The 13,522-nt window shown below is 29.2% G+C and overlaps 1 protein-coding gene across 16 annotated transcripts in view; it reads right to left on the bottom strand.

Moving 5' to 3' along the window:
• LOC130441029 (protein retinal degeneration B) overlaps window positions 1-13,522 on the bottom strand; it is a 147,475-nt gene that overhangs the window by 34,372 nt on the left and 99,581 nt on the right. For 12 of the 16 annotated variants that reach the window (XM_056774488.1, XM_056774498.1, XM_056774499.1 and 9 more), the window contains exons 9-16: window positions 13,030-13,125; window positions 10,539-10,730; window positions 8,133-8,295; window positions 6,441-6,604; window positions 4,550-4,711; window positions 4,270-4,458; window positions 2,488-2,658; window positions 2,225-2,350 (exon numbers count right to left, since the gene is read on the bottom strand). In XM_056774488.1, the coding sequence (XP_056630466.1) occupies window positions 2,225-2,350; window positions 2,488-2,658; window positions 4,270-4,458; window positions 4,550-4,711; window positions 6,441-6,604; window positions 8,133-8,295; window positions 10,539-10,730; window positions 13,030-13,125 (1,263 nt within the window). The remainder of the gene's footprint in view (window positions 1-2,224; window positions 2,351-2,487; window positions 2,659-4,269; window positions 4,459-4,549; window positions 4,712-6,440; window positions 6,605-8,132; window positions 8,296-10,538; window positions 10,731-13,029; window positions 13,126-13,522) is intronic. The other 4 variants (XM_056774501.1, XM_056774504.1, XM_056774503.1 and 1 more) reach the window with 1 other exon arrangement.

The following is a 13,522-nucleotide window of genomic DNA, read 5'->3' as shown; positions in this document are numbered from 1 at the left end:
TTGAAAAGTAAGTAATTTACCACTCTGATTATTTTCTACAAGAAGAATTAATTTTTCCTTAAAACAGGGTTTCCCTTTCCTTGCAATTTTAGATTTAGTTTATTTAATTTTGCTGTGATTTCCACCATAAAGATAAAATTTTTACCACCATTTGTCGCTCTTTAATTCAGAGTGATTATTACCTTTTTCATTTAGGAATGTGTTTATATCATTCAAGCACAAAGCAAAACGTTTCAACACCTTACCTTTGGAAATCCATCGCACTTTATTATGAAGAGGAGGTCGAAGTCTTTATTTCAATTATTTAAACTTGTGAGGGTAGAGTGCTTTTGATAAGATTCTATTAACAATATTGATTACCAACATCATAACCTCAACTATTTCGGCTGGAAATTTTTGTGCACCAAGCGTTTCTTTGTGTGTTATTCAATGAAACTTCAGAATTTCGAAGTTTATTTCACTCTGAAGAATGATTGTTACTCCTTTATTTTTTTCTGTCACACTTCTGGCTCCATCAATTGCTACTGAAACGATTTTATTTAAATTAATCCCATCGCCATCAAAGTATTTTTGCATGGCATTCGATAATATCTTTCCCTCTAGTTTGTCCTGCGACAGTGGCAATCCTAGAAGTTCTCCTTTTGGACCTTAGGAAGAAATATATCTGATAAAAAGGAACTTGGGACGGGTCTTTTATGTCGCATGACTCATCTATAGTAAATGATAAGGCAGAAGAAAGTAGAATATCTTCCACCTGCAAATATTTACTAGCACACTTAGTAAGTTTTTTAGTTATGTTTCTTATTGTTTGCGAGTTTTTCGTGGCGAATGAGCCGGAATGCCACCTGAGTTGCATATGATAGCGAACGACTTCGTCCAAATCTGATTAAATTTTCTCTATTTTCACATGCTAACGACTGCGATGACGTGTGTCACGGGAGAAGGCGAAAAGAAGCGAATACAAGTTGCCGAGAGACAGAACAGGTGCCTACTCTTCGTTAATAGATTCAGAATATTTTGTTTTAAATCAGTAATATTTACCAACCCCTGGATTATATGGATATATTCATAAAATCACATCCACTATCCATAGTTTGCGTTTGGTTAGGGAACTCTATAGTAAGGAGGCCAGTCTTTAAATTCGAAAGCATTTTTCATTACTACACCATCAAAATTATTCATGATTAATTTACTAAACAAAAATGGTGAATATAAAACATGTTTTATAATTTTTTTTTCAATATTTGTCCAATATGAAATATCTGGAAACGATCTTATTATTATTATTATGTTTTATTATATTAGAATATACAGAAGAAGAAGAATAATAAAATGAGGAACACCGCATGCATATAGTTATTTATTACTAAAAACCTATATATCTATAACAATTTATATTTAGTAATATGGAGAACCTTTTTACAATTTTTATATTGTTATTTTGAAAAAGAAATGCAATGAAAATATTGTAGATATTCTCTGTCCGCGGAATTGAAAGTTAATTTTAATCACCTTTTTAATTTCAGTTGAAAACGTAGGGACATAGTCGTACACATACGATTTTCTGAAGAAGAATAAGTATAAAAAGGAGCTTCAATTAGTCAAATCAAAAATTTACTGGAAGACCAAGGTATGATTATTTAAATTGTTATCCAATAATATAATGAATGGTAATGTGGTATTACTATAAAGCCCGTTACTTTGCATTTAGAGCTGTAAAAAAACAAACAAATAATGGGACAGTCAGGGCAGACAGGCCCACCACAGTTTATAAACAAAATCGTCGAAAACAAATAAAGATAATGTGAACACCTGAGTACAAAGATTTGTATAAAAACATGGAACTTATAAAAACGAGTATCCTGTTAGATAGTAGTGGTGTGGTTTAATTCAGATAAAATTCAGAATCAACACAAATGAAACCAAAGTGATAATAATTCACAAAAAGATAATCATCTTTAGAGAAATTGAAAATTGAAAATGAAACAAGAAACAAGACAGTGGAAGAAAAGGAAAAGATATGAAGACAAATAAGACATGAATCTGCATTAAAATAGTTTTGAAAGGTATTGACGATCTTTTTTTAACGATAAATCTTATGTTACGAAACTTAAACTAAAGACAAGTTTTCAATTAAAACATTCATTTAATAATCATTCTTAATGAAATGAATAGATATAGCAGTTTTTGGTAATAAATAACAAGTTTACTAATAAGTACTTACAAGCATTAATAGCTTGGAAGGGAATATCAATCAGTCCCGAAACAGTGCTTTGTATCGAGACTTCTGATAGACGTCTAGGTTGTATGTTATCATTGAACATTTGGGGATTCGACTGAAGAATTTCGACTAGAAGAGCGGAATAGAGAATTATTAGTTCTAATTGGGTTACAAAAATTTCATATGTATAGACGACAGAACCACAGAAAAACTTCGAATTCAATTATTTATAAATAATTATTATATAAAATATATAAAAAACTTACCTAAATGATATGGTTGACCATTTCCTAATGGATACTTGGCGTATCGTGGAATATTTACAGGTGCGAGAATGGAAAATCTAGCAGATAGTAGGGGTTCAAGTCTGGCGGCAACAGGGTCAGTTGGATGGAATAAATTATACACTTGTAGACACACTGGACGGGTTATATTGTCTAAAAATAGAGATATGTTATAAAATAAGCTAATTGATGATTTACCTTTACTCTGTTATACACGATTTCTCAATCAATTATTATTTTCTAAAAAAAAACAGATCTGCTCAATTATATGTCTTCATTATGGCTGAAACTCTTTTACAATACAATTTTTGAGTACCTGAAAATACAAACATACCAAAATTTATTATAAAATCGGGATTTTAGCTATTTTTTATGAACAACAATTTCAAAACGTGTCCAAAAATTACCAGAACTGAGACAAATGAGTTGAGAGAAATAATTTATACTCTATCAAGGGTCAATTTGAATATAGAATTTTGAAATTGATAATCTAATGTTCTTTACAATATATTACCAAATTCAACACACCATAATTCTAAACTAATTAATTCCCCGACGATAAATACATTAGCATTCGAAAATATCTTAAAGTTTTGCGCTACAATCCCACTAAGAAAACGCTCATAATCTAACTGGCAATTTTACTCAATCCTGTTCGGTTATGATGAAAGAGTCTAAAGTTTGCGAATGAGGCAATTCTCGGAAAGGCTGTTTACATGTTTTATATATACAGCGGCGATTTATTTATATTGTTTTTTTATAACAAATTTCTAGGAAGGTCTTTTTATTTATTTGTTTGTTTTCTAGAAACGAATTAATCCAGAAATTCTTTTTGGTATAAATATTGTTTTTAGCGAGAAAATCAATAAGTAATTAAATGTCACAGAGAACGGATCGAAATAATAAGTAATCGGTGAATTTAAATAAATTATATAAGTTAGTGAATAGTTATTTATTAGTGGATAATTATTATAAAGAGCGAGTAGTTTGGGAAAGTGTTTAAATAAATTAAGTAAGTAAGAAACTGGGTGTATAAAATCTTTAGAGATAGTTTAAATGAGTAAGAAAAGCATTATAGTATTTAAATTGATTGGTTACTTTGTACATACTGCCGTTCAAGGTTTCTCAAAAGGTAGTTCTGGACGCTAGAGAAATGAAAAAGAAGTTTGAACTGTTTTTTTTTTGGCTCAATATCCCAAAAATTTTTGTCGGAATCTTTATGGGACTACATTATAGATACCTTCTAGAATAATGGAATTTGATTGAAAATAAATATTTGGAATCTCTACAAAATCTAATTATTTCTACAGTTCTATCACTTATTGTTAAAAAAATTTGGTTCCAGCACTACGATTTTTGAATTATTTGTGACCTATTTTGTCACAAATCATATTTTTAATTCAATAAATTATAGTTCAAAAATTCTCATTTCTATATACTTCTATATACACCTTTCCGCCCTTGATTTGTTACTAATCGATTTTGATGCTAATACTGTTACAGACAAGTGGGTTACTCAAAGAGTGAAGGGGAAATCCAATTAAATTTATTATGATTTATCACGACTTCCTGTTAAAATTTAAACGGATTGGAAATAGTTCGGTTAAATAGTTTGCAATGGTATTTCTATGTTATATAAAATTTTTTCAATTACAATAGAATTAGTTCCTTTGCAACACTTGAAATTTTTAAAAGATATAACATGAAATATTTTTCCCACTTTCAGTAACAATCACCAATCACCAACATTTAAAAACAACTTACTTAATTTATCATCTGGAGAAGAAATTTTTCTATAAGCAAGAACTAAAGCGAGAGGACTTCCAAACATGAAGAAATCTGATACTTCGAATTCTAACTTTATTTGACCTTGTTGATCACTAGTAGAGGATGATCTTCGACGGGGAGTAGGTGCAGTCAAATGACCAGATTCGTTTATATGCACTTCATCTACTGCAATAAAAAAGAATAAATATAACTTGTTACAGCATTATTTCAATTTGGTAAGAGTAGCATTTGATATATTGATAAAATTCATACTTACATTTTTGTAAATCACTATCCAGTATACTGTTCTCACTTCCATGCCTGGAAGCATATTTAGTAGTTCTAGACAGAGCATCATAACCTAATATTGATCCCATCGAATCTGCTACGAAACATACTTGGCCAGCAAAACCTTGACCTTCTTCAGACTTTATGAATTCTAAAACAATAATGTTCATCAAACATGTTAATAATATACAGATTGTACCACGATTAGGTGGAAACAATTTTATTCTTGATAAGAAAAAAACCAAGAATCGGGTCAAAAATGACCAGAATATGCTTGAAAAATGCAAAAAGTTAGATGAAACTATGAGAAATTTTTAAAAAAAAACGAAGTAATCAGAAATTATCGCAGAACTTGAAAATTACGTATTTCACCCAGTAAATTTTATTCTTGATATGAAAAAAAACCAAGAGTCGGGTCATAAATGACCATAATATGCTTGAAAAATGCAAAAAGTTTGATAAAACTATGAAAAATTAAAAAAAAAATACGAAGTAATCAGAAATTATCGCAGAACTTGAAAATTGCGTATTTAACTCAGTAAGTTTTTTGGAAGAATCAGAAAACTTTAATCAAAACTCAAGAAGACGAACGTTTTTGAAAAAAATTACAGTTGAAAACAAACGAAAATAGTATAGTTATTTGAGCTACAATGTGAAAATTATTCAGTACCTTATTTCAAGTACATTTTCTAAATTATATATTGTATATATGTATTGTATGTAGTGTGTTTGACTGAAGTAAATAATCATAAATTGAAATTATTTATTGATTTTTTAAATCATTGGTTATTATTTCTTCTTCACTACCCAAAAATTTGAACTGAATGGTCTTTTTATGTTCTTTCCCAAAGGTGAGATAATTCTATAATTTATTCATAAAAAATACTAAAAAAGCATTTCCTTGTTCAGACTATGTTTAGCAAAGTTTATATAATATGAAATACAAAAAAAACAGAGAAATGCATACCAGGCTCAATATAATTGCCCAGTCTCTGCTTTCCGACTTTATTATTAGTAAATATAAAAAGTATAAAGTAGAAACGCAATCAGTCCACTAAACGGTTCAATTATTGAACTAACTCTGAAAACTCAGGTGTCAAGAATTATCGTATATGTTCGAAATAAAAGATAACTAAAATACTTTACTGATACATAACATAAAGTTGTTGCTACTTTCAAAATAAACAGTTCACTTATCTGTTTTATATAAGGATATTAAGAATTATTTTCGACTGTTTAGCTGGATTAACTATACAAGCGTGTATTATACTTATAATTTAATTTTGGTTTTGCAATCTAATCATTTAATTCAAACATGACATTCTGAGCGTGCGATTTCAAGTTTGGGAAACTCGATTTTGATTGTGCTTGGGATTCAACTTTAGGTCCTGTTCGATAACTTTGAAATCTTTGAATCTTCGTTCAAGTTTGTCTTCCGCAACTGCAATAGTTTTTAGTCTTAAGTGGACACAGTGTGTAAAGTTACTTTTTTCACAAACAAGATATTCAGAGAAACACATTGGCAGAATTAGAATTGAAAAAGAATGTAATGAAGATAAACAGAAGTTACTTACTACTCCAGTCCTCATTATTTCTTATAAAACATCCTGTATATTTCTATATAATGGTCACCAAAAAATACTCATTGCATGTATATTAAAAATTAATAAATTATCATAACAAAGTTATTCCTACGTTAATAAACTTATGTCCCCACTCAATATAAGTGGAATGAGAATATGACACACTGAGACATGTGCCAGGGCCAAGATATTCTAGAGAGCCTCTCAACGTTTACAAATGGGTTGAAACACTATTCATGTTTTACAATAAAAAATCTGACAAAAATAATTTTTATATAATGCACAATTGAGGTATACCTTGATATGCAGTATTAGCTGCACTGATTGTCCTAGAAACGGCTTCCGCATACTCTGAGGTTGAAGAAGCCAAAATAGGAATAGCACCAATAGGAATCGAGTCGTGTGTTATCTGAGGAACATCGGTACAAGATGGTGAAACATCGAAACTGTAAGGGCTAAGGCTAAAACAAAAAAAAATATTACAAAAATTAAAATAGGAAAAATCAAATTTGTATTAATAAGACGATAGGACTATCGCAACCGATTTAACAACTGGCGAACGAAATGGGGTTAGCGACGAAAGGCAATTTCATGTAATGACATTTTAGGCTACAACTCACGTATATTATAAGCTACTTTATATACATATATATATATATATATATATATATATATATATATATATATATATATATATATAGTTATAGTTATAAGTTATATATATATACATAACTTATAATATATAATAAATTTTTTAAATGTATTGCTAAGCTTTTTGTCTTTAATATATCTCTAATATGTTATGGTTATATCCAATTGATAATTGCCTTCTTAAAAGAATTCATATTCGACTTAATCTGTACAGTACTTCTAAAAACTTCAATTGGAATTTCAACAAAGGAATGAATACAATTATAAAATATTTTACTACTATATTCATAATATATATCTAGTTCTGTCTAGTAAATTTTAAAATGAATTATTATATGCTACATCATTTTTAATTTATATCAATAGCATTTAGTTGGCAAGTAAATGAATTTTACGCATTGTCTTATTAAAATAAATATTTTTCTTTTTTTATTAAGTAATTGATGTCTGCCTTTCACTTTACTGAAGTTGTTTTCTTAAACGACGGCTACGGTATAGAAAAACCATTTCAAATACATCTTGGTGCATATCCTTGTGATATGTCCATTTTGGATTAGGCAAATACGTTAGAATAACGTTTTAAACATCTCAGATTATTTCCTATTTGTGTAACAATGAGATCTTCTTCGAATGTTCTTTGAGACCAGTTGAAAATATGTTAATAAAAGTTTATAGTGAATTTTTAATATTCAAACTCTGAATACACTGTTTACACTACTACTACACCAATACTCATAATTACACTGTCTGACGCAAGTTTCGGTAACCAGATTATTGTTTCCAGAGACTGAAGGTAAACAGGTAAATAGTTTACCTTTGTTGATCATGTACATTTTAAATCATCAAGATCTCGTTCTGCGTGATCAATCTAATCCAGGGTCATAATTTTCGAAAAGCCCTATAGTATATATTGTTTTTCGTACGATTCTCACTAAATGTTTGAGAACTAGAAAATTGGTTACAGACAATCCTATTAGAATTGTATTACAAGAAATGGGCAATGGTCTGAGCAAATAATGGACGAAATAGAAAAATGTTGAAATGAAATGAGTTTGAGACAATCCAGGGTCACGGAAAAAATCTCAAATGAAAGACACTAATAAAACTAAAATTCATGGTTTCGATGTAGTTATTATGGGAGCACAGAAGTGACTATGTAATAGAATTAATAATTTGTAAAAGCTGAATGGAATATATCATTTATTTCTAAAAAAATTTAAATGTTTCAAGAAGTCAAGTGTCAAATTAATTCACAACTTAAAGAGCTTGCCATATGCGGGCAGAACTATTGAAAAGAAAACAATATTATTGAATTAACAGTTAAAATAAACTACATACCTGGATAGAATTCCTAAGCCTTCTGTGCAAATGGAAGGGCAAGATACCAATCTTATTGCTACATGAGCTATTAAGGAAGGATAATGTTGGCGCATTACCAATTCGAATGCCCCTTTGAACGTTGTTATATCAGACTTCTTTGCCGTCAAGTCTACATTAGCGTCTAAAACAAATCATTTAATCAATTTAACAGAAGTATACAGAGGTTATAGAAATAACGGAATTTTTAGGCTAATCCTAAAACGACTATAAATTGATTACATCATAATACATTTTGTTGTTTCTAGTCATTGAATTTATAAACTGTTCATATTACGTATCTCCATAAGTTTGCAAGCACCCAAATAAAACAAGATTGTCCCCCATATAGAGTTAAAATTAACAGTAGTTTTACTTAACTAAAGGATTGTTTTGCAACTCTCTTATCTATACAATAGTGTGATTTGATTGACTATTTCTTTTATATCAAAATTTTCACATTATTAGAGTAATCAAAACATATGCTTAGAAAGCTTCATATATCAGAATTAATTCACTAGAACATACATTGTCATGTTTAACACACTACATAACATACAGTACTACATAAAATACTCCTCATATTTATATTAGTTCAATAGAAGTTTTCATTCAACCTTATAAGTTTACACACACCACAGGAAGACCCCGGATAAGACTGAAACATCATCATTATTTCTAAACATTTGATGACTACTTCTCAGAAACCATACAATTACAACATCGATATTTCTAAGGATATAACTATGGATATAGACATTTTGATAGTTTGACAAAGTACTAATTTTAACTTGCAGATGTCGTAATGAGTCATTTTGGTGAAAATTTTTTGTTCACGTAAGAATCCAATGAAATAAATTGATTCGAAGTCATCTGATTGAAGATAACCAATCAGTAGAACATTATACTGAAAAAAGATTTCATAGGTCGTTTTCACTTTATCAGATTACTAAGGATACTTTGATTGATTGATTTATTTCGATTTTCACATTTCAAATATTTAATGTTTCAAATTGTAATGATTTTGTTGTAATACTGACGAGAATATGAATGAAATTATAGAATCAAGCATACCAAAAAATACCCTCCGCAGTTAAAAATTTTTATGGAAAGCATTCATGGACTTTTGCAATCATAGAAAGTATCAATTAAATGGAAGTCGGACGGCAGAACAATTGGCGTTGATTTTAAAGGATTAGGCTAAGAGCATGAGAAGAAAAGATGATAGGTACAAAGTTTAAAGAAACTACGGTGTAACCTAGCAAGTAAGCTGTTACAAGAAACATATTATAAAGAAATGAAAGTTATCATTGACCCAATCAAATTTGTTGTATATCAACAAGCGCGAGCTACCCGCGATTTTACACGAAGAAAACTGCAATCAGATCCCTGTAAAAGGAAACTAAGTTCCGTAAAAATAACGAAAATGATAAAATTCTATCAGATAGCCGCGGTAGAATTAGTTTGGCGAGGTAGGAAAACTGCTTGCTCGACTGAAATTTTTTGTATCGAATCAAACAACGATGGTTCTGTAACAAATGGAGTTGAATATAACTTGCCGTATTCAGTAAGACTTGCCAAGATAGTTCAAGAATATGTACTGAAAATAAATTTTTAATAGAAAACATCGACAGCAACATTTTTCCTGGAGGATTCTTTGAAAAAAATTGATGTCAAATAAGGATCCTAATATTAAAATCAACAGATTCTTCCTAAGATTAAATCTTTGATAGAAATTCGAAAATGAACACTGGTATGATAATATGCCCATTGGAAGAAATACGATTTAAAATTGGACAAAAGTGTCTGCCGAGGTGATCGATACCAAGGAATAAAAACATCACTGCAGGAGAAGTTTTGTTTACAAAATTTCCCGAATCGAATGCATTTTGTTGCATCTTAATCCGTCTTACTGCTCAGAAATTATTCCTAGGTTTTGCTTTTTTTGTTCTTCATTTCCTCGACTATAAAATTTGATGGAAATCGCTAAAAACTGATCAATAACGACAATAACAGTTCTTAAGCACTTAAAATTTATTATAGAAATTAAGAAATACTACAAAAAATACAAGAAAAATCATGAGAAAATTAAATAAACTAAGCCAATCAAAAAACGATTTTTTATTTTTACTGTTCGAAAGCTCTGATAAAAATCTTCTTCGGCTCAGTCGATAAATGAGTTATTTGCTCATAGTATCGAAAAAGACCTTTTCACATTAAAATAGCAAAATGCATATTCTTTGGGATTGTCTTTTTGAAATAGGTAGTCAAAACAGTGTGCTCGTTAAATCAGTTTTAAATTTCTGTGCTTTTGTTCCATATGTTGAAGATGGTGAATACATTTACATACAATTTCAATACAAGTTAAGTAATATTGTGGTTACATACCTAACACACTACCGGCATGGAGGACTAAAATTAATACTGTTGTTTTACAAGGATTATGGGCAGGAGATGCTAATGGTGATTCCGGACAAGATGCTTCGACAGAATTGATTTTTCCTCTTAGCATTGCTCTTCTATTTCCTCTTTCACTAGCCACTCGTTGAAGGTACGTTGGTGAAAATATACTATCTTCAACTAGAACAAATTAGTAGAGTTTTCTTAGAAATTAATGATGCAGTTAATCAAAATACATATCACAAGATGAAGAATACACAAGTGTTATAAATGTATACGATTAAAATATTACATTAATTAATTTATAGTTTGGTGATATTGTATCAGTACATATGGCTCCATATGGCATATAACTATCAACATAAATTGAATAAACAGATTTGAATCTAGACTCCAGGTACCTTGCCTCTAACATCTTTACTTAGCTTTAAATTGACCTTTTTTACTATGAATCCTTTGCCATTCCAGTTGGCCACCTATTGATATTATTATATTATTTAAGAGTGTATAAATGGATTTTATTATTCACGAGGCGAAGTTTACTGCCACGAGTGCTAGCGAGGGGAATAAGTCACCAAGTAAATAATAACTTATTATATGCGAGTAGAATATTATACCTTATCCACGACTACTAAATATTTTTGTTGAGAAATTTTATTACATTATTCAAAACACTATTATTTTATTCTAACAAATATTTCATACAATACATTATTGCACATTTATACACAGTACGTAGTAATTTCCTTGACTTTTCCTGTACTAAATTTAATGAAACAACTTCAGCAGTTTTTTCAATGCCTAGTGCTGTTAAACAAGTCATTTTCTATATCCATTTTTAGTTGGTTTTTTAATACAATTTGAGTCTAATTTAATTTGGTTCAAAAAATGCTTCGATTTATAAATTGTTTCAAAAAATATTGTTTTTAGAAACACATATAAGACATGTACATTCCAAGTGAATGACTGTTCAGTGTAAACTCTACTGCGGGTCCCGAATTCGAATTTGGTCTAGGAAAATTAACTTTTTCAATTTTTTTACGTGTACAAAACTGAATTGAAAATATTTACCTTTTTTTGTAGAAAAGCAATATAATATTACTATTATTAAAGTCAAGCAAGCGGACGTATAATGGGTACATTATACAATAGTAGCAGATAAATGTTTTTAATATTGATCTATTATAAAAAATACACAAAACAGTCAAACCTTCATTTAACATACAATAAAAAATAAAAAAAAATTGAACAAATGGTTGAAATTCAACGATGATCAATTGTAAAATCTAGTATTGAGTAACGTCACCACTTTATTAAAGCAGAAATTCTTTGTGGTGTGATATTAACTAAGCCTTTATAAAAGTCTAGTGTAGATGAATCCCATATATTTTGAGGTTTTTGTTTAAGTTCAGGTATTGTTCTTGTAGGAAGTTTTGAAGGACCTTTTTGACCTCATGTCATAAAAATATATTAGTGATAAGCCGGAAATAATAGAAACTTATTCTGAAAGTGAGATAGCAAAATCTTTTGTCCACTTTAGGGCTTGTTTAGACGTAGGTGTCATCATATTTCATCCTGTTGTCAAGAATAATTCCATAGTCAGTAAAAGTGATTTCTCTAAAATATTCAAATATTTATTTGTATTTACAATTCCAATGCATTTTCTTTTTCCTTTTGAGTCAGTCTCGATGAAATGCCATATGTTCTTGTTAAAAAAATCGACTTTTGCTATTTCAGGTACAAACTCGATTCGGACCCAGTCATTTTATTGTAGTGCATCCCATTGATGAGATGCCTAACTCAAATGTTATTTTCTCAAAATTTTACTCTGTTTTTGTGGTTTTTACTTAACCTATAACAATACTGTCAATTTTTAGAAATATTTTATTGGTTAGTGTTTTGAATCCTTATTTTATTGTTTTTATATTGAAAACTCACTTTCTAAGTCATTAATCCCAATTTGCCTTTTGACATGAGGATTTCAAAATTGGTTGTGGTTTTCTTTATTTTTCATCCATACCACCTACAAGCATTTGTAACGATTTTGCTTAATTAGCTGCCAAGAGATTAATTTACCTCATGAGTTATGTACATTATTCTTTGTTGCCTTTCAAAAGCACCAGGTTGCAATACTGCAACTGCGATACATACATTGATAAATATGAAAATAAAGTTTTCTAGTTTTAATTGTAACATAATTATAAATTGATGAATTTTCAATTAAATCATGATTTTCAAAAGTATGTAACCTTTAATATATCCTAATTATCGTCACAGAATGGAAATATCAATAGGTGAGCCAACTAAAATTTGAAGAAAATAGCATATTAATAGTTATGTGGATAGTTTTCATAATGGAGACACTGGTCATTGTTTTAATAATTTGGGAATGATTAGAATCAGGAAACAGTTTGACAACTAAAGGAGATATATTTAACGTTGATGTATATAATATATTTAATATATTTTCTTAACTAACCATCTTGTTGTGAAACATGATTTATAGGAGACGTTGTATCTTGATCTTCTTCCATAAGAAGCTCCAATGAACTCCACTTAGCTAATGAAGAAGAATCTGTAATATTCAGAATATATTTCAAATAATTGCATTACTTGACATAAATTATTAAATCCTTAAATAATCAAAAATTAATCAAATGACTATATTAATATAGTAACTCTTATTTTTCAAATACAAACTTTATATAAAATATTAAACTAACAAGTTGAATAAGATTTATCAAAGAGATTGGAGCTAAACATTCAATAATAAGGTAGATTTGGGTTACATTAGGCTTTAGTAAGATATATCCAAAGAATTTTGAAAGGAACAATAGTAGAATAACATTTATTAGTTAGAAATTTAATTTAATTTGCAAAAAAAGTAAGATACATAAAGTGATGTGTTTTGATTTTAACATAACAAAGAAATAATGAACTAAATGAAATTTCAATGAGAACCTTGAGGTTGG

The sequence above is a fragment of the Diorhabda sublineata genome, chromosome 3 (genome assembly GCF_026230105.1).
Source record: "Diorhabda sublineata isolate icDioSubl1.1 chromosome 3, icDioSubl1.1, whole genome shotgun sequence".
In the NCBI taxonomy this organism is placed as follows: domain Eukaryota; kingdom Metazoa; phylum Arthropoda; class Insecta; order Coleoptera; family Chrysomelidae; genus Diorhabda; species Diorhabda sublineata.
Note: the sequence above shows the minus strand (reverse complement) of the source record. Positions and strands in the feature narration are given on the sequence as shown.